The sequence below is a fragment of the Bos taurus genome, chromosome 20 (genome assembly GCF_002263795.3).
Source record: "Bos taurus isolate L1 Dominette 01449 registration number 42190680 breed Hereford chromosome 20, ARS-UCD2.0, whole genome shotgun sequence".
Classification (NCBI taxonomy): domain Eukaryota; kingdom Metazoa; phylum Chordata; class Mammalia; order Artiodactyla; family Bovidae; genus Bos; species Bos taurus.
In genome coordinates this window covers 40,914,950-40,939,154 of record NC_037347.1, presented here as the reverse complement: position 1 = coordinate 40,939,154, position 24,205 = coordinate 40,914,950, and the positions used below count along the sequence as shown (strand labels likewise).

The window sequence follows — 24,205 nt, the reverse complement described above, 5'->3', positions numbered from 1 at the left end:
CCCTGGGACAGCCTCCCCCTGTACTCAGCTTTGGTAGGTTTCTCCCAGTTGCTTCCATCTGAGAGCTTTATAGGCTTTCTTGGATGTCTAGACAGCCCTGGGAGCCAGATACTGCCAGCCTATTCATTCTCGCTTTACACAACAGCTGAGGCATGTAGCGTTCTCTGCTGACTTGTTTGGAACACAGCCACTGAGGAATTCACCTATGAATTTGTCTCCCCAAAAAGAAATGAGAAAAGACTCTGTCCACAGTTATAGGAGCCATGGTAGAAATGGCAACTGTTTATGCTCAGTTAAAAAAGAACTCTGCCTCTTTTTTTTAAATTGAAGTATAGCTGATGTACAATGTTATATGAGTTACTGGTATCAATATAATGGTTCATGATTTTTAAAACTTTAGTTCATTTGTAGTTATTATAAAATATTGGCTATATCCCCCATGTTGTACAATATATTCTTGTAGCTGATTCCATATCTGATAGTTTGTACTGCTTAATCCTCTCTATTACTTCTCCTTCCCTTTTTTCTCCCCACTGGTAACCACTAGTTTGTTCTCTATACCTGTGAGTCCACTTTGAAAAAGAACTAGATTTCTATTCTGCCTTCCCTGTGATGGAGATTTAAAAAGAAACCACATTAGCAGACAGACATGGCTAACAGGTACTATCAGAAAGAAAAGTCAAAGGCAAAAAATGGCTTTCTTTTACATGGAATAGCCCAACTCCAGAGGATAAAATCAAGGGAATTGAGATGAAATGAAGGGAGAGCATGCTTCCTTGTTCTGGTAAATTCCCCAGAATGAATGAAAGATGGTGAATGATGATCATCTTATTTGAACGATAAAAGCAAATCATTATTACCCTGGAGCTGGTCCCTCTTGGGGGTTAACTTCACAGCTGCCTTGTGTGGAATCCATCTCTGCACCCATGGGGAATGGTGGTGCTGTGTAGGGAGACTGGAGACTCCTAGGGATCATGGACTGTATGGTTCTCTTAACTCCATTTGGTGTCCAGCAGGGGAATGGCTACATTTACAAATTTAGTGAAGGCTTCTTTCTTGCTGGAAAGTGAAAGTGTGTTAATCGCACAGTTGTGTCTGACTCTTTGCAGCCCCACGGACTGTAGCATGCTAGACTCCTCTGTCCATCGGATTCTCCAGGCAAGAATACTAGAGTGGGTAGCTGTTTCCTTCTCCAGAGGATCTTCCTGACCCAGGGATCGAACCTGGGTCTCCCACATTGCAGGCTGATTCTTTACTGTCTGAGTAACCAGGGAAGCCCTGGCTAGAAATGAGGCTTAATACAAGAACAGGTCAGTCAGAAGAGGGAATCCTATTTTCTTTTGTTGGTAATGACACCATGCTTTGTCAGTCAGGATTTTGAGGTTTGGGTGTTGTTCTGTCCAGAGGCAGGGGGTAGATCAGATAAACTTACAAAGCCTTTCAGCCTGGAAGTCCAGTGGAAAGAGTTCCAAAGGCAACTTAATACTCTGGATTTATTTTTCTCCCTCGCTTTTTACAAAAATTTGCACTTCCAATTTGCAGTGTCTATAATGTGCTAACGGGCTTTCCTCCCATTAAAAAACACGTGTGGATGTGAGAATGTTTCTCCTTAAGAAAAGACGGTCTCTGGGGCTTTGCTTCTGGCTTGAGGTCCTATGAGGTAGGTGTGAAGAACCCTCCCCCGCAGTGGGTGGGGGTGTGAGCGAACCTCACTGGGGGCCAGCAGCTCTCCTGCTAATTTTGGCAGGAGAGGGAGACACTCAGCTACTTGGCGAGGAAAGAAAGTAAATTTTGTGATTCATTTGCAAATCGAGATAAAGTGAGTTTTCAGACATGTGTTCAGAGCCTGTCTATTCTCTTCTACCATTAAACCTGTGTGTGTGTATGTGTGTGTGTGTTTTTGTGTATTAGTTGCTCAGTTGTATCCGACTCTTTGTGACCCCATGGACTGTAGCTCGCCAGGCTCCTCTGTCCATGGAGTTCTCTAGGCAAGAATACTGGAGTGGGTTGTCACTCCCTTCTCCAGGGGATCTTCCCAACACAGGGATCGAACCCAGGTCTCTCACATGGCAGGCAGATTCTTTACTGTCTGAGCCACCACGGAAGCCCTTAAACCTGTTAGGACGGAGGTAATCCAAGTTCACGTTTTTCAGTCAAATCATTGTTCTTCCCATTCTGGTGCTTTGGGTGGCCAGTGGCAGCATGGTGGCCTCTGGATTAGGATTTTGAGAAGATGGAGAGAGAGAAGTGGACAGGTGATGTCTAGCAGCTGAAAACTTTATAGTCTGTGTGGAGGCTGTCTTAGGCTCCCAGAACAAGGAATATAGATGGAAAGCTTCCAGAATTCTAGAAGGTTGAGAGAGAGTGATGCTCTTTAGGTCCTCAAAGTAAGGAGTCGATTAGATCAGAGCTTTTTAAAAGCACCTTATATTCACCATATCCCACCATCTGTGATTCTTCCTGCTATAGCAGGGTGATTTTTATATAATTATCAAAGAGAAGATAGATCTTTTGAAAAAATATTTTTTATTGTAGCTTGAGGATTAAATCACGCAGCTCAAGTCCACTCATGAACTCATTAGCATACATACTTTCTCAAGCCATGATGACTTCATGGGCTAAGTGAAAATTTCATTCCTTTGGAAAATTGAATTAGTCTAGCCAAATCAGCAGAAAATTATCTTTGACTAGTAGGTGTTATTTCTACACCATTCTGCTTTGCCTAAAAAAATAATGACCCTGAGACTTTAGCTAGATGGCTAAGCAATAAAGCCAGTGTCTGCCATTTTCTTTCACAGTCCCAAGAACTGTTGTAGATGTTTTACACACACTTGTTCATTAATCCCCAGAAGAGCTCTAGGAGATAAATTGATACTAAACTCTCATTTAATCGATAAGGAAATTGAAGATTAAAGAGATCAGGCAACCTGTCAAGGCTTGGATTAAACTTTGGGTGTAGCGGCTAAGTGATGGCTCTCCTGTAAACTCTACTAGTCTGACCTCTGCCTCTCCCAGGGGGTCAGTAAAACTGACCAGCTGCACTCATCATACTTGGGTGGAATTAAGGATGAGACATCGTGGAAGATCCCTGTTTGGGATATGAAAGCATGAACAGGGAGTCTTAGTTTCCATGAAAGTGGGTCAGTAAGATATGCTGTAACAGTAAGTAGATCACTTATTTTCTGAACACTGCTATTAGGAATTAGAAGCCTTAGCAAGATCCTTAGGTTTATAATTCTCTGTCTCCAAACGATAAGAACAAAAGGTAACAGTGAGAGCTGACGTTTGCAGATTTTATATCTGCTAATTCATTTAAAATGACAACAACCCCTTGAGATAGCTATGGCTATCTTCCTCATTTTCTAGATGGGGAAAACTGAGACCCAGAGTGGTGCAGAAATAGCCAGGAAGTGGCAGAGCTGGGTGTGAACCCAGGCTGTGTAAGCATTATTCTAGCCTGCCTGTCAGCAGCAGCACTGGGCTTTGGTAGTTCTGAAATATTTGCTTCTGTGATGCATATAGGACTTAGTCCTTCAGAGTGGGATGAAGCTGAGAAGAACTGGACATTGAGCTATGTCTTCTGTGAATGTTCGTGTATTTGAACCAGGTGGCTCTCCTCCTCTGGGTTTTTTTCCTAGGGATGGGGCAGGAATGTCCCTCACAGGGCTTCCCTGTGGTTGTCTGTGGGATACCCAATTCACCCTGCTGCATGGAACTGTGTTCTTGACACACTCTTCTGAAATAAGAAGGCTGGAATTTGGGGGTACTCTTCTACAGAATCTGTAACTCTTAAGTGTTTCAAGATTGTATTTGCTTATTTCATCTTCAGTGAACATTAATGGGTTTAAATGTGGTATCAGAACTTGCCAAACGGTGCTTATAGAAGGAAACAGGCTCAGAAAGATTAAGTGACTTCTCCAATTTCACACGAAGTTGTACGTTACTGAGTGCAAAGGCTATCTTACTTGAGCCAGGACTCAACCGAGATAAACCAACGGCCTGTTTCTGCTCTTGTCCTTGGAGCTCGGCAGGGACCGGAAGTAGGGAGGACTCAGATGCACTGGAACTACTCAGAACACAAGTGGGAGAGAGCAACTGAGATGCTGATGCTGATAGAAGAGAGGACAGAGAGGGGAGAGCCACACCCACTCCTCTTTGCACACTTAGGCATCTGTGCTCCTCAACTAGGCACGTGGTAGTATTTGAATATGAATGAATGGATCCCTACTGTCCCTTCAGTTCTGCTCCATATTCAGAGCATGGAAAGCACAAGGGTTGGTGAGGGTGGAGAAGACCTCAATGGGGAGATGGCTTCAGGTAAAGAGCAGACGTGGGAGTAGAGGGCATGTGTTCAGAGGTATCTGTGGGCAAAGGCTGATTGAACCTGGAATACTTAACGTGGCCCACAGGTACATTTTCCTTAACTTCGGTAATATCTTGTCTTTTCTCCAAATACTCAAATGGGGAAAGAGTTTTCCTGACATGAGCCAGTGCCAGGAAAATTGTAGCCTTTTCTTTGTTAGTTGCTCTTCTGCACACTTCTGCCATTGCCATGCGCTTCGAGCCTAACCTGTTAACCATTTGGATTCTCTCACATTATTCCTGAATGTGAGTCATGTGGTGTCCGGGCTCACCCACCTGGGCTTTCCTTTCCAGGTGAACATGTTTGTTGAAGGATTCCACGATGCCATCCTCCTCTACGTCCTGGCTTTACGTGAAGTACTCAGAGCTGGTTACAGTAAGAAGGATGGAGGGAAAATTATCCAGCAGACTTGGAACCGAACATTTGAAGGTGAGGATTCAGTCTACAAGCTCACAGCATTCTGCTGCCAATCAAGTTGCTTTCTTCCTGGTTCTGTTTTTCTCTCTTACAACTATGGGATCTTGCTAGTATCTTAGTTTTCCCAGCTATAGAAGGATAATAAGTCATGATCGACCTACTTCACAGGCTTGTGAAAATTAAATGAGATAAAGCTTATGAAAGTGCTTTGAAGGAGTCCCACTGAAATAGGAAGCACCTTGTTTCCTGACGGCAACAATTCTTTGCTAAGTCACTTCAGTCATGTCTGACTCTTTGCAACCCCTGGACTGTAGCCCATCTGGCTCCACTGTCCATGGGATTTTCCAGGCAAGACTACTGAAGTGGGTTGCCATGCCCTTCTCCAGGAGATCTTCCTGACCCAGGGATCGAACCCCAGTCTCTTGTGTCTCCTGCGTTGGTGGGTGCGTTCTTTACCTCTTTACCACTAGTGTCACCTGGGAAGCCCCTAGGCTTCTTTATTTTATTTTTTTCCCTAGGCTTCTTTAAACGTGTCATAAGCCTCATTCACAGCAATCAGTTTGTGAAGAGTTCTGTGATCAGTTTTAGAAGGAATTATCCCAGGTACACTTTCCTCTGTTCCAAACATCTGGAGGTTTGAGATGATGAGCAGGTCCAGTTGAGCTCTCTCCTTTCAATTTTTGAAATGGTGAATACTGGTTGTTGCTTTCTTAGGAACAGAGGAATTATAAGAACAACAAAAGAAACGGCATGTCATCTCCTCACTCAAGCAATTTTATTGACATTTAAAAATTGTACAAGAGTGAGACTATTCTTGGCTGGAAAGTTAAACACTACAAAAATGTACAAAATGAAAAGTGAAAGTTTTCCTTTCCACCCTAGTCCCCTCTCCCCAATGTAATGGCTATTAAAAATTTCCTATGAGTCAGCCTAAAAATATTCTGTGCCTCCTGCCAGCACATATGCATTTGTATATCTTATCTAAAAAAATTACACAAAAGGGTCATACTAGGAATGCCATTCCTCATCTTAGCTTTTTCACTTGTATGTCAAGCAGAAGAATTTTCCATATGAGCGCTCATAAATTCAGCACATTTTAAAATGATGGTTCCACATTTTTCCATTGTTTGGCTGTACAAGGATTTCTTTACCCAGTCTTCTATTGATGGATACTTCAGTTGTCTAGGTTTTGCTATTATGCAAAATGCTATCATGAGGTTACACATCTTGATGAATTTCTGTGAGTACACCCAACAGGGAACAGTCTTAGTCATGGCCTATCTGGGTCCAAAATTATATTGGTGCCTTTTAAAGTGCGTTGTTGTTCTGTCACTAAGTTGTGTCCAACTCTTTGTGACCCCAGGGACTGCAGCATGCCAGGGTTCCCTGTCCCTCACCATCACCCAGAGTTTGCCCAAGTTTATGTCCATTGAATTGGTGATGCCATCCAACCATCTCAGCCTCTGTTGTCCCCTTCTCCTGGAGGAGGGAATGGCAAACCACTAAAGTATACTTGCTGTGAGAATCCCATGAACTGTATAAAAAGGCAAAGTACATTAGATATTGCCACATAGCTTACAGAAAGGTCTACTAGTCCATATTCTTGCTAATGGTGTATAAAATACTAGTTCCCTCTCACATCAGTTCAGTTCAGTTCAGTCGCTCAGTCGTGTCTGACTCTTTGCGACCCTATGAACCGCAGCATGCCAGGCCTCCCTGTCCATCACCAACTCCCAGAGTTTACCCAAACTCACATCCATTGAGTCAGTGATGCCATCCAACCATCTCATCCTCTGTCGTCCCCTTCTCCTCCTGCCTTCAATCTTCCCCAGCATCAGGGTCTTTTCAAATGAGTCAGCTCTTTGCATCAGGTGGCCAAAATATTGAAGTTTCAGCTTCAACATCAGTCCTTCCAGTGAACACAAAGGACTGATTTCCTTTAGGATGGACTGGTTGGATCTCCTTGCAGTCCAAGGGACTCTCAAGAGTCTTCTCCAACACCACAGTTCAAAAGCATCAATTCCTCGGTGCTCAGCTTTCTTTATAGTCCAACTCTCACATCCATACATGACTACTGGAGAAACCATAGCCTTGACTAGAAGGACCTTTGTTGACAAAGTAATGTCTCTGCTTTTTAATGTGCTATCTAGGTTGGTCATAACTTTCCTTCCAAGGAGGAAGCGTCTTTTAATTTCATGGCTGCAGTCACCATCTGCAGTGATTTGGGAGCCCCCCAAAATAAAGTCAGCCACTATTTCCACTGTTTTCCCATCTATTTTCCATGAAGTGATGGGACCAGATGCCATGATCTTCATTTTCTGAATGTTGAGCTTTAAGTCAACTTTTTCACTCACCTCTTTCACTTTTATCAAGAGGCTCTTTAGTTCTTCTTAACTTTCTGCCATAAGGGTGGTGTCATATGCATATGTGAGGCATATTTCTCCCGGCAATCTTGATTCTAGCTTGTGCTTCATCCAGCCCAGTGTTTCTCACGATGTACTCTGCATATAAGTTAAATAAGCAGGGTGACAATATACAGCCTTGAAGTACCCCTCTTCCTATTTGGAACCAGTCTGTTGTTTCATGTCCAATTCTAACTGTTGCTTCCCGACCTGCCATCAGTCAAAAATGAGGATGAGACTCAATATTAGAACACCCAGTTGCTGGAGCCCTGGGGACATCAACTTCATATTCACTCACTCATTCATTCATTCATCAGGTATTCTTGAGCACTTCCTATGTGCCAGGCACTGGGTTAGTTCAGTTCAGTTCAGTCGCTCAGTCGTGTCCGACTCTTTGAGACCCTATGAACCGCAGCATGCCAGGCCTCCCTGTCCATCACCAACTCCCGGAGTTCACTCAGACTCACATCCATCGAGTCAGTGATGCCATCCAGCCATCTCATCCTCTGTTGTCCCCTTCTCCTCCTGCCCCCAATCCCTCCCAGCATCAGACTCTTTTCCAATGAGTCAACTCTTGGCATGAGGTGGCCAAAGTACTGGAGTTTCAGCTTTAGCATCATTCCTTCCAAAGAAATCCGAGGTCCGATCTCCTTTAGAATGGACTGGTTGGATCTCCTTGCAGTCCAAGGGACTCTCAAGAGTCTTCTCCAACACCACAGTTCAAAAGCATCAATTCTTCAGCACTCAGCTTTCTTCACAGTCCAACTCTCACATCCATACATGACCACTGGAGAAACCATAGCCTTGACTAGATGGACCTTTGTTGGCCAAGTAATGTCTCTGCTTTTGAATATGCTGTCTAGGTTGGTCATAACTTTTCTTCCAAGAAGTAAGCACTGGGTTAAGGAGCTGATAACTCAGCAGTAAATTAAAGATGTTCCTTGCAGTAAGCTGAGCTTCTGTGGAATAAATACACCACTTCAGGGGCTGGAAAGTGAATCAAGTTAAGGGAGATAGAAAGTTATGGGAGGGATATAGTAGGGCTACTAATTTAAATAGAGTTCAGCGAAGTTCTCTCTGATAAGTGGCAGTTGGGTACAGACCTCAGGGAACTGAGATACATGACACAGCTATTTAGGAGAGAATAGTCTAGAGGTAGTAGCAAACACAGAGACCCTGAGTGTAGCTGGGGAACAGTGGCGAATGCCCTGGGAAGAGCCTGTGGGCCTGTGTGGCTAAAGCAGTATGGGAGTTGCAGTGTGAAGTGAGCCAGAGACAGTGTGAAGTAGGACCAGACTCTGTGGGCCTGGAAGCTACATCGAGGACCTTGAATGAGATGGAAGCCACCAGAGGGTGTCAAGGGAAACAGGATCTATCTTGAGTCTTTAAAAGGGAGCCCTCTGGGATCTGGGTGGAAAATAAACTGTAGGGTGTGTACAGATCTAAGAGTTGGATCACAAAGAAGGCTGAACACTGAATAATTGATGCTTTCAAATTGTGGTGCTGGAGAAGACTCTTGAGAGTCCCTTGGACAGCACGGAGATCAAACCAGTCAATCCTAAAGGAAATCAACACTGAATATTCATTGGAAGGACTGATGCTGAAGCTCCAATACTTTGGCCACCTGATGTGAAGAGCCAACTCATTGGAAAAGATCCCGATGCTGGGAAAGACTGATGGCAAGAGGAGAGGAGGGTGACAGAGAATAAGATGGTTGGATAGCATCACTGACTCAATGGACATGAGTTTGAGCAAACTCAGGGAGATAGTGAAGGACACACCAGGGAAGCCTGGTGTGCTGCAGTTCATGGGGTCACAAAGAGTAGGACACGACTTAGCAACTGAACAACAGCAATGCCGATGGATATCATCTGAGGACCACTGACATACAGGTCACTAACCAGGTCAGAAAACCAGCATCCTAGCCACTGACTGTCACCTCAGTCCTTTCATTTTCTCCTTGGTCACCTGTACCAGGAGGGGTTGGATCAGCTGATGACTGACAAAGGCCCTTTCAGTTCTGCATCATGCCAACAATTTGAGCCCTTGAATGTACTGGGGCTGTGCCTGTCTGCCTTACCAAGATTAGATTCGGGGCACATACTGTGTTTCTCACTTAGGACTCTCCTCTACTCTACTGCCTCACCTTGTTCTTGGTCATTAGAAAGGGTAAGATGGTATAGAGGGGTCAGGTTCCAGCGAGAATTATCTGGGCAGCAGCTATGGTGACAGTTGGTGGATTTCATTTCTCCTTGCTAGTTTTAGTAGATGCCACGTCTTACTCTAACCCAGAGTGGCATCTGCTTTAACTTTGAACAGATTGTGGGCTGTGAACAAATCAAATAACCCTTCAGGGTTGTCTTGCTTGACCTCTGACAGCTTTAGTTGAGGAGCTGAAGTCAAATGGGATCAGTCAAGGGTCATATTAGGACAGAATCAAATTTCCCAGAAGTTGTGTCCCATGCCCTGAGAGCTGGCATGTGTGGATACAACCTTGGTAGGCCACATCCCGTTCCTAGCTATTCCTCTCTGCATGGTGTGGTCATTTGCTCTTGGTCTTCCAAGGGAGGTTGTTAAGGGAAGGGCAGGTGCCCATGATGGCTGGAACTCAGTTTTGCATAAAGGGCATGGACTAAATTTTCCTGTGGGCCAATCTGAGGCTTCCTTTCTAGAGCTGGTCTACACAGACAATACTAAATGAGTCCCAGAATAATCAGCTGTATAGTTCAGTCCAAACTTAGAATCTCATCTGTCCAATGTAAAGATAACTGAAGCCAAGCTAAGTGTTGACCTTGAATTGTTTGGGGAGCTCGTTCTATTTGCTAAACAATGATCAACCTGAGGGTAAACCCCCAAAGAACTATAAAAAATCCCTAACTGTTCTAAAATTAAAAACAATTAAAATTTTAATAGTCACTGTAAGTGACCACTAAGTTGTCAAGGGAAAAATACTCTGGATGTTATTTGACAAATTTGGATTTTATTACCGTGAAACTTATGACCAACTCTCAAGACTTTCAATAAATGGCCTGGGAAGAAGCTGAATTTCCTCACTGTGGGAGAGGTCAGGGTGACAGGGTAAATAGGACTGTGGCTCAAACCCTGAGCTCCACTGCAGGCCAATAGAAAGGAGGGTAGGAAGTCTAATTACTTATGTACAGGAAAATTCTGCTGTCAGCCTGACGCTCTCACCTTATGTAGAATACTCTCAGGTGAAGTCTCACTTGCTAATTGGCCACCCTGAGGGTTCACACCCCATTTCTTGGCAGAACTGTAATAGCTTAAAGCGTAATGAGGTCTTGGATTACTAGGGCCACCTTGTCTTATAAAATACTCTGCAAAACACTTAGCAGAACACACCATCATAAACACCTCCAAACAGAACAGCATATGGTTTTGGACAGCCAGTATCTTTGGAGATACATCTGTATCTATTTTTCAGTGACATTCATTACTTAAAAGTTGTATAGACTGTCAAGAATAAGCCAGCTTGAGATACGTGTATCCTCTGTAAGCAGTCTCTATTAAGAAGACAAAAAAAAAAAAAAAAAACCAAATTAGGATGAATAGTAGCTCCATTCTGTTTCCGGCAACGTAGACCAAAGTCTGGAAAAATCAGAGGGCCTTCAAACCACAACCCAGAGGAGAGCAAACCCAAATACTTGCTCTCTCCAAACCACACTAGAGGATGGAACTTTCCCTTGGGACTCCTTTTCCCAGACATTCATTTTATTTCCGGTGAGAACCAAATCAATAGAGACCCCAATTAAGAACTCTACTGAACTCTGCCACAGTTTAAAATGAAAGAAAACAAATACTTAGGATGTGGCTGACACATATATTCTCTTACTTAGTTAAGGAAAATGACAATATAGACATAGTGAATATCAGCTGATGATATATACATGTTCGCTTTTATTGATTAGCTTCTGTAAGCCACCATTGCTAGCCTAAGCAAGCCTAACCCTTTGTGTGGCAGTCCGGGCCCTCCACGCTCTGGCCTCCCCGCTCGAGGTTTACAGCTCACTGTTCCCTTCCATACACATGAGCCACCTCCCCCCAAACCCCTCTGTCTCCTTGATTCCTTTCAGCGTTTGTGCCTTTGTAAATACTTGCAAGGCTGCCTTTCTGCCTAGAGCACTCCCACACCCTGCTGGCTGCTTGTCCAAATCAGAGGCTTCACCAACATGTCTACTAAAGGTCTGCTCTTCTACTGGGTCCTCTGCGAGTCTCCAGCTAGATGTTCCAGCCCGTCCCCTGAATGGTGTGGACACCATCCTAGGTCCTCTCCCAGATTCCAGGCATAGCGATAGTAATAACAAAAGAAGAAAACAACTGACTTCTCTGAAACCCACAAGTACTTTACCTGTGTTAGCTCCCTTAATCTTTTCAGCAGCCTCTTGGCAGAAAGGTACTATCCTGCTTTTTTTTCCAGTTCTGGAGACTGGGGCTCAGAGGTCTAACTAAATCCTTGCCCAAGGTCACAGAGCTAGGAAATGTGAAAGCTGGGATTCAGATGCAGGTGGTCAGATTCCCGCGCCAACAAGATAAATTCCTAGTCCAGTCTCTTGAGCAGACATTGTGTCCGGTTCATCTTTGCCTCTGCTGCAGTATTGAATCCAGCCCCTAGTAATTGCTGGATAAACAATGAATGATTTATTGTATCTATAGGAGATGATGAGTGTTAACTAAACTCATTTCACAATATTTTTGTCAAACCTTTATGCTGGACTCTTGAAACTTACACAGTGAGATACGTCGATTACATCTCAATTTAACTGGAAAACAAAGATAAAGCCCCTCAAAGGATGGATGCATGAACACAAGTGGGATAAACTAGCTCTTCTTTGGTTCTCGGCTCCCATGACCTGTGAAGCAGGCCCTCTGCTCTCCTGTGCATTCAAGGAGCCCACACGGAAGCACATTCACTGAATCCTGGCCCTGGAACAGGTTTTCCTTTGTAATGTTTGTCCAGTGATAACATGAACCCATGACAAGTCTCGGAACGTGCTACACCTCTGCTTCTTACTCTGCATTTAAAAAAAAAAAATACAAAACTCTGGGATAAGCATACTGCTTTCAGGATTAGCCTTAGCCTTTTTTTTTTTTTTCCTTTAACATATTCCCCAAAAAAGGTCATTTGTTTCTTTTTCTTTTCATTTTTAAATGGAGAAATGTTAAGAATTTAGGAATGCAGACACAGATGAAATTACAATGTCTTTCTAAATGCCAACAAAAATGCTCCGAGTCTGATGAGATTCCCTGTGGCATGAGTTTGTTTAAAAAATCCTGTCAATTCATTTTCTTGTTTTTGTTGGCGGACAGAGGTATTTTAAATAACCAACTGGAGCTCCTTGCATCTCATCTCCTAGGTATTGCTGGGCAGGTCTCCATAGATGCCAACGGAGACCGGTATGGGGATTTCTCTGTGATCGCCATGACTGACACAGAAGCGGGTACCCAGGAGGTAAGCAGATGGGACCTCCACCCCAGCCTCCTCTGCTTGTTGAGATTCCAAGGAATGTATTTGTCCTGGTATCCAAACAGCTGCCCCCAAAGCAGCTTCCAAATAAAAATGAGCTGAACACTGGGAGTTTCCAAGTGAGGGGATTTCCTTCTGGCTGAGGGTATCAGGGAAGGCTTTAGGAAGTGGTTCCTTGTTTATCCTAAGTGGAGACATCCTACCTTTCAGGTGGCCGAGAATCACACCTCAGCCCTAAGATGCAGGACAGTGTCATTGAATGAGAGACTTAAAGTGAATTTGTGTATTTATTTCCTCCCTTAAAATTTGAAAAAAAATTTTTTTTTGGCAGGGAGTAGTTACAAACTGGACCATGCATTAGTATGTCAAAAGATGATGGAGTTTCAGGATAGCATCACTAGAAAGAAAAGGGTGCCCTGGACATAGAGATGAGTCTCTGACACTTACTGGGGTATGAGCTCTCTGCCTCAGCTTCCTCGGCTGTAACAAGGAGATTGTCATATCTCCCTTGCTGACCTCACATGGTGATCATGAGCACCAGATGAAATGGAATCTGAAGAAGTATTATATAAATTTTGCATGATAAATATATAAAGAGGATGTGAATCCACCGTGTTTGAGGTCAGATGATGCAGTTCCTTCTTTAATTCTCTGATGGCTCTCACCCAGGGTTGATGACTGCTGTCACACTTCCTGTGACCTGGCATGAAGGACTTGCTGTTCTTCTCTTTGTCCACATGGACCTGGCCTCAATGGGAGGGGCCAGGCCACCAGGATCTGTACTGGCTACCTTCGCTGTAAGATTTTTTTACCCTCGATGATCTGAGTCTCATGTATATTCCAGTCTCTCCTCTATAGAAGGCGGCTAGTAATAGAGAGGGTCATGGTAAGGACTCAGGTGTGACTGTGTGTAAAGTACTTGGTACATGCTCAGTACATGCCAGTGACTGTTGGAGTTTGGTGATTATCTAGAATTCTTTTCATTCCAACATGAGAGCCTGTGGGGCCTCTTTCAGGAGAGAGAAGGCAGGGGGTGTCACCGTCCCCCGGGAGCAGGGTGCTGCTGTCCAGACAGTAGGGAGGTGGATCCTGAGAACCTGGGTGCGAAGGTAGTGCTAGATCAGGGATCGGTAGCTGATGAAACAGTTGTTTAAACCAGAAGCTGAGGGTAACACTTGAACTGAGCCATAAAAGAATACTGATTTTTCAGAGGCCATAGGAACTAACTGAAAAGAGTTCAGCTTGGATGTGGGGTGCAAATAGGATGTGTTCAACAGAGAGGAGAAGGTAACCCTCAAAGTCAAGATGGAGAAGAGCCTTCGAACCAGAGGAAGGTGCAGTGGAAGATTCCTAAAGAGGCTCTCTGATGCTTGAATTCTGTGTCAGGCTTCACTGACCCAGGAATAAGATGGGTCGTGAACTCCCTCTTCTTGGAACAAACTGGGGCCTGACAGATGGCTGACCTGCAGGCAGGAGGGGCACCACTCTCTCCCAGGAGCAAGGGGAAAGCCATACCTTCCGAGGTTACTGCTTTCTGCATAACCACCTTCCCCACCATGGGAAGCCTGTGCTTTCTAAATTACGCTCACTTTACAAGCACTGTTGGTACTTTGATTTACAAAGATTTCAGAAACTCACTATTGTAGTCAGCCTGGAGGGTCTGGGGGCCTACTCTGGGCCTCCTTTGCAGAGAACTTCGACCTTTCAGTTTGTGCATTTTTTTTCTTTTATATAGGTTATTGGTGATTACTTTGGAAAAGAAGGTCGTTTTGAAATGCGGCCGAATGTCAAATATCCTTGGGGACCTTTAAAACTGAGAATAGATGAAACCAGAATGGTGGAGCACACGAACAGCTCTCCTTGCAAAGCATGTAAGTTTAGAGACTTAATTCGCTCTGTTTCATCGTCTGCAGTATCCATATAACACAGGGGTCATTCAGGAGCTCCTGTTCTGAAAAAACAGATTTCTGTCTCTGATGTGGTAAAATCCACGGCAACAGTTCACAAACTGGCATCCACCTTCATTACAGGCTTCTAGGTCCTTTTTCCCTTCTATCCTTTTCCAAGATGGTAGAAGGTGTCTTCCTATCTTTACATCTCTTACCATAGTCTGTTATTATTTGAGGTTTTATACTTTTAGGGAAAATTAAAATATCAAATACCAAATGTCACTCACTATTCATCTATTGTTTCAAAGTTTATTTATTCTCTTACCCACCCAGAACCAAACAATGTTCCTTAGACACCTAAAAATTTACAATTAGCAAGTAAATGTAAAATATGTAGCCTTGTCATAAATGTGGAAGCAAGTGGAGGTTCTTATAAAAGCTTACAAACGAGAAAGTGGTTGACATCATTGCTTTAGAAAGACCCTTTGATAAGCAAAGTGGGAGAATTAAGTGAGTATCGATCTTTCAGGGAAGTGGTTCACTTTAATATCTGGTGGCTCAGACAGTAAAGAATCTGCCTGCGATGAGGGAGACCTGGGTTCAATCCCTGGGTCAGGAAGATCCCTTGGAGGGGCATGGTAATCCACTCCAGTATTCTTGCCTGTTGAATCCCCATGGACAGAAGAGCCTGGCAGACTACAGTCCATGAGGTCACAAAGAGTTGGACATGACTGAGCAACTTTCACTCACTCACTCACTCACTCATTCACTCACTCATGTGTGCTCCTTATGTTTTGGGAACAGTCTTCAAACTGTGATGCATCTGTGTATATGCAATAAGTGGAAAGGCATAAATGTGTTAAGAACACAGTCTCTGGAGTTACTGGGCCTGGATTTGAAATCCCATCGTGGTCACTTACTGTGACCTCAGGATCATTTCTTCATTTCTTTAAGCCTCAGTTTTCTCAGAAGTAAAATGAAAGAAATGTACCCAACTCTCAGGAATGCTTTGAGGATTAAATACAAGAATGTGTTAAAAACTGTGTCCTAAACTCCTTCTACACAAGCTAGCTATTTATCATTTTTACGTAATATCTGGGACACTACAGAACTTGATTGTTTCAAATTGTTACATTTTCACAAAGCTTTATAAGACATTTTGACGTGAAACTCTGGCTCTGGTGAGAGAACATCTAAAAACAGAACATTAACCCAATAGATTTTTCACCAAATCTCCCAGCACTTGGAAGTGTCATCATCCATCTGTGAAAATGAGGGGAGCCGGCTCAGCCCCATGGTGCAGGTGGTTGTCCTCTCTGACTGGAAACTCAAAAGAATGTGCATAGATCTGAAAACTTCAGTTTCCAGTTGTCCTCAAATCCTTCTCGAACCTGCTCTGTTCCCATTGTGCTCACTGTTTTTGTAACAGTTTGTTCATCTAGTATTTTCTTAAGTGCTTTTAAGCTTTGCACTTGGTGAACAACAACAAAACAAAACCCATACGAAATCACCAGCACCACCACCACGACCACCACTACCACTGCCATCACCACCACCACCACCATGACCACGACGACCACCACCACGGCCACGAGTAGCACCACCACATGACCACCACCGCTACCATCACCATGACCGTGACCACCACCGCTACCATAACCATGACCATAACCATGACCACCACCACCACCATGCCATCACTGTCACCACCAGCACGACCACGACCACCACCACCACCATGACCACGACGACCACCACCATGACCACGAGTACCACCACCACATGACCACCACTGCCACCATCACCATGACCACGACGACCACCACCACGACCACGAGTACCACCACCACATGACCACCACCGCTACCATCACCATGACCGTGACCACCACCGCTACCATCACCATGACCATAACCATGACCACCACCACCACCATGCCATCACTGTCACCACCAGCACGACCACGACCACCACCACCACCATGACCACGACGACCACCACCATGACCACGAGTACCACCACCACATGACCACCACTGCCACCATCACCATGACCACGACGACCACCACCACGACCACGAGTACCACCACCACATGACCACCACCGCTACCATCACCATGACCGTGACCACCACCGCTACCATCACCATGACCATAACCATGACCACCACCACCACCATGCCATCACTGTCACCACCAGCACGACCACGACCACCACCAACCACCATGACCACGACTACACCACTGCAACTACCATCACCACCACCACCACCAATATGACCACCACCACCACAACAACAATGAACAGAATTGCCTAGAAAAAGTTTCTTAAAAAGAAAGGAAAATTGGAAAATTTGCCTCAAATGGTAAACCGCGAAATATCTTCTAACGAATGAAAATTTTCAGTGAATGAAAAGTCAGAGTGAGGCATTTCTAGCTGTTTTTCAAAATGAACTCAGATTATCTATGTTTCTTTTTCAAGCAGGTGGCCTAGAAGAATCAGCGGTGACAGGAATTGTTGTGGGGGCCTTACTAGGAGCTGGTTTGCTAATGGCCTTCTACTTCTTCAGGTTAGGACTGCTTTATAAAGTTTTAAAATTTACTCTCTTTAATTGCCTTTGTCATTTGCCTTTGCACGATCCTCCTTGTGACTTGTCCATATCTTGTGCTCACTCAGAAAGCAAGGTAGTGGAAACAGCTAAACCTTCTGTTGGTGTGACTCTGGTTTGGTGGTCAGGGGGTTAGCATACGAGGCAATGGATCAGGGTTTCTACTGTAGCCCACTGTGGGCCACAAAACCATTGCAATCTTTTGCTCACAAATATTCTGACCTGAATTCCTCCCACCCACCACATGCATAAGTGGAGACAGAATCTAGACAAAGGGAAAATCAACTTCCCCAGGCTCAGGCTTCCTCCAATTCAGAAATAGGTGGTGAGTTCACTTTCTGTAGAGAAGGAAGTGACTCTGAGCAGTCCACACTCTCAGGAGGTCTGTGCTCAGTCTTTGAGAGCCCATATGCTTCGTGCCCCCTGTGGTTAAGCCCTGAGTCTTATAAACTTGTAATATTTATGTGTGTTCAAGATACTGATAGTTTCACCTCTTGAGGGCTGTCCATTCCTTTGTAATCTTTGGGGGTTGAGTTTGAGGCTTATTAAGTCATTGGACCATGATTTTTTCATTTCTGCATGGTAATGTAACTCTGGGTGTGTATGACTCTTGGTGGGAACAATTGCATTCCTGTATACTTCATCTGATCTTTATCTAGGGCATATCCTGGGAGCTGGGGGGAGAAATGTGGCAGAACAGACAGGACTTAACCCGTGAGGCACTCAGGGAAGAACGGGAAGGCTTGTTCTATGGTGTTGGGGAAGCAGGCCAATTTTCCTCCTTGAATAAGGGCAGTGCGCCTTGGGGCATCCCACTTTAATCTCTGACCAGGGCTTCAGAGTCTGTCACTTCTCATTTATCAACCCAAACCCAGACGTCCCTCGAGGGCATTCTTTGTAAGAGAAACCATAGTATTTTGTAGCCAAATAAGGTTTTATTACTACATTCACTTTCCCTCTACCCAGGAAGAAATACAGAATAACCATTGAGAGGCGAAACCAGCAAGAAGAAAGCAACGTTGGAAAACATCGGGAGTTACGGGAAGATTCCATCAGATCCCACTTTTCGGTGGCTTAAAAGGAAGTCTGTTCTTTTGGCTTGAGATTCTTTAAGGAGATAGATGGGATGAAAGACATCAATGGAATAGAAGGGGCGCTCTTGAAAAACTCATTCTTTTAAGCAGTTAGTAATTTTGTTATAAAATTTCTTTAGAAGCTCAGGAACTATTATTAATCACCATATGCCCGCTGGCCTCTCATCTCATGACAAACAAACACAAGAATATAACATCACTGCTAAATGTTGATTCTGTTTCAAGGGCATATGATTAGATTTATGTTCTGAAAGTCTGAGGTCTCCATATCTTGTTGGCGTTTGGGGGCATTTTACACAAGGCTATAAAATGTGTTTTACTTAAGTGAGATGTTTTATAGCTAGAATAAAATCATTTTTACATGTAGGATATTATTGAAAAGGATTTAACCCCAAGAAGAAGAAAATGTAATGGAAAACCTCAAGGTTGAAAATGCAGCATTCCTCTCTCTAGAGCTGGTGGAGGGATCTGAGGTCAAGGGCTGTTCTATCTGATATATGCATTCACATCCTGACTTTATGTTTGAAAAAGAATTTCCCCCACCTCTTTCAGTGTCTTGTAAGAGCTACTTTGGAAAGTTGTAATTATGAATGAGATAAGAGGATTTATGCAGAAAAAGCAAATCTAAACTATTTCACTTTTTAAAATATAAAAAACCCTATTTCACACTAACATTTTATTTTTAAGTATTTTAATCTTATATTTTCCTATTAGAAAATGTGTCTATTTTTTCATTTTGAAGATTAAATTTCACTTATATTTTAAAAACATGGGTAATGTGTACAGCAAACCAATAATGATGAAAGATGCCTCTCTTTTTTTCTCCCTGTTTCCCTCTTCCCTGTGGCCATAGCCCAATACGAATTGCTGCTTGAACTACAGAGATCTAGAAATGTGTTCGGATTGTAGACTCTACAGGAATACATCAGTTTACTTGTTTTAAATGCAAGCTATTTTAGGATAGTCTCCTTCCAGTTCTGGCCAAAGGATGAAATTTATTAGAATTAAGTCAGGTTTTATAAAGGGAGGCAACCTTTTTTTCTCAAGAAGAACTTTATAGAGAGTTAGAACTTGGCAGTACGCATAGAAATGATAATTTAATAAATGACATTTTACCAAAATTGACGATTATGATTTTGGTTAAAAGAGGGAATCTAAACAGCTACTATGTTCCCTTTTAGTAAACACCGCAGAACTTTGCAGTCATCCACTAATAACTTGTGTAACAGGGGTTGGGTACGGATATCAGGAATTGGTCAAGGTTGAATAATTATTTGCCGAATCTCAACTTTGCACCAAGTACTCTGTGTATAGGTAGGTTTAAGCTTAGGTTGCCACTTTCATGTATAATTTGTGGAGAAAACAGACAGTGAGGGAAGAATGGGAAGTTGCCAGATCGGTGTACTATCTTATAATGATATCATGAAGGTGCTTCCTCAATAATGTTTGGAGCATCTGGAAAATAGTGTTAAAGATTATCTTAATGTCTATAAAAGACCATCTACAAGAGGAAAATAGGACAGCTTAAGAAAACAGGGGGGGTAGAAATTGGAGCCATTCCTAGGTAGTGATGAAAGCTGTGGTTTACACTGGTAATGGAGGTGGAGGTGGGGCATGTGCGAGCTGCACGTCCTGGAAGTTGGCCTGAGCTTGCTTCCCTGGGGGCATCTGTCTCTTCTATTTCAGCCAGTCAGAGTGAATGGGTTATTTCCGTGTAAGGCACATTTCCCCTATACTGTTTAAAAATGGAATGCGTGAAGCTGGAGAGCACGATAAAAGGATGAACTCTGATCAACTGAAAGAGCTATGTTGTAGCTCTCCATGCTGAGTGCAGTGGAAAGAGTGCTGGAATCAAAACAGGAGGGAAAAAGAAGGCAAGAGAGGCCAGCTCCAGAAATTCTAACATAGGAAGAGAGCTTGGGAAGTGAAATCCAGGAAAGCAAAGTGTGTAGCATCTCAGGACTGCTCAACATGAAAACAGAATGGAAGGGTTGCATCTGTCTTATTTTTGTGAATTGAGAGTTTATTTCTCTCTATTTTTATTTTTCAGTGGTATTTTCCATGTATTTTAGAAGTACTCATTTTCTATTATCTTGTGTTTGTAAAAAAACATTTAAATTTGAGCCTGTGTACTTATTACAGGGAAAAAAACTCTCTACCTGGTTGCAGTCTTTGGGTGGAAACATTTCTAACCTTTCTAGAATTTTTATAGGGGTGATTAACTCTAATTTTTTTTTTTTAATTTTTTAAATTATGAAAGCATGATAACACATTTATAGGTGACTTGGAAAATATAGAACAAAGTTACATGTAGTTCCACTATATATTATAATTATTTTTTATGTAGATAAATTAAGATTCTTAGTTGGAGTTTCAATATCAAATTCTCAAAAATTAATAGAATGAATATACAGAGAAGTAGGTGGATATAGTAGACCTGAAAAGCACTATGAACCAATTTTACATAATTAAGATTTATACAATTTTCACACAACAGTAGGATACAAATTCTATTCAAGTTCCCATAGACTATATACTAGGAGACATTGGAACACAGCCAGGGACATAAGACCAGGTGCAAAAATTTGATGGTCTAGAGATATTGAAATCATGCAGAATATGTTCTCTTGTTACTGTGGAATTACGTTAGAGATCAATATCAAAAGATATTTGAATATAACAACTCTAGTATTTTTAAAGCAGATCTCTTTTATTTCTATTTCAGGTAGAAGAATAGTAGTAAACTTAATATTATGATTCCCACATAAAATCTTAAAAGTTTTAAAGGATAATTTAGTCTTTTAAAAATGGTAGAGCCAATCATGAGATGATATGTGGATGCCATTCTCTTCCAATCTTAAAGCAGTTCTACAGTTCTTGAGGTTGATTGCTTATTTACACATCTGTTGTCTATCCTTTCTTCCTTGAAATTGTCATGAAAAGTTGGAAAACCTTTGCTAAAGCTGTAGGTGTTTGGCTCAAGGTTACCCTGGTTTAAGACTTCTGGAGATTTACAACTCAGGATTTAATTTTCTAACTGCTAACATCTTTGACAACTAGTCACTCACATCTAGGCACTCACAACTACTCACTAACATCTTTGACAACTAGTCACTTTGCCAGTAGCCACATATCATATAGTAAGATAAACAAGACTGTAGTTGTTGGATCATTTTATAAATTATTACCCTGAAATCCAGGGTGTTCATATTCCAAAAGGGGATACTTTATCAGTATTTTTTCATCAGGTCTAACATAAGTTGTCACCGATACAGGTCAAAATGAGTATATACTTTTAGTGTATTGACTCTTGGTATTGGAAATAAGTCTAGGTTTTTATGGTCATCATCATTATTTTAGATTTTTTTCTTTGCTGGACTCAGAAATAAAAGCTTTCTCTAAATGATCATTTCTATCCAGGAAGAACTTCCTGTATAGAGTGTATATCTGCCCCCACAGGTTCCCCGAGGAAATCCATGTAAACACTCATTTCTCAGAAGAACCATCAGCTTTTCCTTTCCTGAACCACAGACATAGTTCTGCAGGCTTTAAAATGGTTCTTGACTCTTCAGGGAGGAGAGAAACATATGGAAAGTTGATGCCTTCTTTTCTCCTCTTCCTTAAATTCAAAGACTTATTTTGGAATGTTAGTCACGTCTCCCTACTCACAGGATCCTGGGATCACTCATTAATTCAAAGCTCCTGTGCCTTTTGTGCCCATAACTGGCCACTTCCCTTCTGGTTGCTGCTGATTTTGAATGTGATATTTGTCCTTGACCATGGAATTAAGGCCATTGTATAGACCTTAAACAGATAGAGACCGGAATTCAGAGTAGGTCCAGTGTCCTTACCACCTTCTTGTGAGTGAGCATGAAGTGTCTTTTTGTGAAAGCTCTTTGGGAGACCAAATAGAATATTATGCCACTGGTATTCAGGGAGTGTCTGTAAATGGAAAGGAATACCTACCTATACTTTTCGGGACACAAAGCATTCAGATCCTGAGTGGATGCAGTCATAAGGCCAAACACCAACGAAAATCAAGTCCCTTTCATGGGTTTTGTTTAGTTATGCCCTATGGTTCAGTGCTTCATGAAAAAGCTGAAGGTGAGCTGAATTTCCTCCTTAGTGAAAAAATAGGAAACTAATAACATGGAATATGTTTTGGGAGCAGTGTGAAAGCACAGAGCAAGATGGTGCTGTTCAGAGGAACTTGTTTCTTTTTCAGTGCATCTTTAGAACCACCTATAATTCCAAATCACCTATAGATTCACCTGTAGAACCACCTGTAATTCAGCTCCTCTCCCACAAGAAGAGTCAGGATCAAGCTCTTCCAAAAGAAATGGAAGAGGCCAGTGTTGCCAGCTGCCGCCATATTTACCACCCCTCTCCCCTCCGCCATCCACTGTCCATCATGGCTCCAAAGATAGCAGCTTCATGCCATGCAGGTAGCAGCCTGTGAGTAGGACCTCCATACTTCCTCAAAGGACAGAAAGAAGACAATGTGCCGGCTGTAAGAATGTGGCTGACTTTTGATCAGAACCCTTACCTAACTTGACCACGTGCTCCTGGGGCAGTTCAAGCCTCTGATGTGCATGTACTCCAATAAAACTGGCTTCAGTTTTCAGCGTGGAGCTCTCGCAAATGTCTCTTGCAGGTGTGCCCCCATAGCTAGACCCTAGGATTAAAATGACTTTCAAGAGGTGCCGGATTGGAGTTTGTTCAGATTTCTCATTAACCACTAATGTTCATTCATACCAAAGCAATTTTAAACTGGCTGATGCTGTTAATGTTCATATTTTAAGCTACTTCAAACACAGTAAAAAGGTTTCAATGGGAGCCAAGGCTCAGAAGTAAAAATCCATATGTTATAATAGCTCTTTGATGTACTAGGCGGTGATTCCCAGGGGACATATTTGAACAAGCAGAATTAAGAGTTAGCAAAAAGTGCTGCATTGCTTTGAGTCACGTGTTTAAAGACCTAAATTTCTATGTGCAAGGAATAAAGGGCCCATTCACCAGCGTAAGTCACAGCATAGGCTACTGAAGTGGTTTTTATTTGCTGGGAGAACAAAGCTGTCATAGCACATAATACCAAGGCAGAGAAGGTTGAGAAACAGGCACATTTGGATTTTGAGACACGATGTCCTATTTATTATTCAATGTCAAGATCTTAAAGTGTGTAGTGTGGTGTGCCTTACAAAACAGCAATGAGGTGCCCTTACCGCCCTGGAGATGCTGTGAGTGTGCAGATCTTTCCGCTGGATCCTGGGAATCTGAGCATTGTTCCCTGTGCATGGTGAATAATCGAATCCAAGGGACACAGAACAGACATGTGGGCAATTACTTCTGCAGCCCTTGTCTTCCAGGCCATATTATCATCAGTAATTTACATATTGGACTACCGAACATTATACACTTACCATGAGTCTGGTAGAAAAACGAAAGTAAAAAGCTGACAGCTACATACAGTTTATTATTCTAATGTAAGTAGAACTATCTGCATATAATGTGATTTAATTTATTGTTGTTTTGTGTAGAAAATGAAAATTAATGACTGTGGATATAACCCCTGTTTTGTATAATATATTTTCTTTCTGGTGCAAATTGGTCATTGAAGATATCTCCATTTGGTGTTTGGATATAAATGTGTATGTGTTCTTATAAATGTTTCTGTTAAGCAAGGATGCCACATGCTCACAGGATAACAATGTGTTCTCATTAAAAAATACATCCCACTGAAACCTTTTCCTGTTTATAATTTAACCAATATACACTGCAAATATTCATATTCTCTGAGGACTTCCTGTTCTCCTAGGACCAGTTTAGAGAAAGTGGAAGTGTTAGTTGCTCAGTCGTGTCCGACTCTTTGCGACCCTGTGGACTGTAGCCTGCCAGACTTCTCTGTCCATGGGATTCTCCAGGCCAGAATATTGGAGTGGGTTGCCATGCC

At 42.6% G+C, this 24,205-nt stretch overlaps 1 protein-coding gene across 2 annotated transcripts in view; it reads left to right on the top strand.

The window, feature by feature from the left end:
• NPR3 (natriuretic peptide receptor 3) overlaps positions 1-23,996 on the top strand; it is an 80,700-nt gene extending 56,704 nt beyond the window's left edge. The window contains exons 4-8 of one of the 2 annotated variants that reach the window (XM_024981201.2): positions 4,657-4,792; positions 12,555-12,649; positions 14,400-14,535; positions 17,038-17,122; positions 18,128-23,996. In XM_024981201.2, coding sequence (XP_024836969.1) covers positions 4,657-4,792; positions 12,555-12,649; positions 14,400-14,535; positions 17,038-17,122; positions 18,128-18,239 — 564 coding nt within the window. In that variant the 3' untranslated portion in view covers positions 18,240-23,996. 2 annotated transcript variants of the gene reach the window in all.
• Positions 23,997-24,205: the final 209 nt, after the last annotated feature.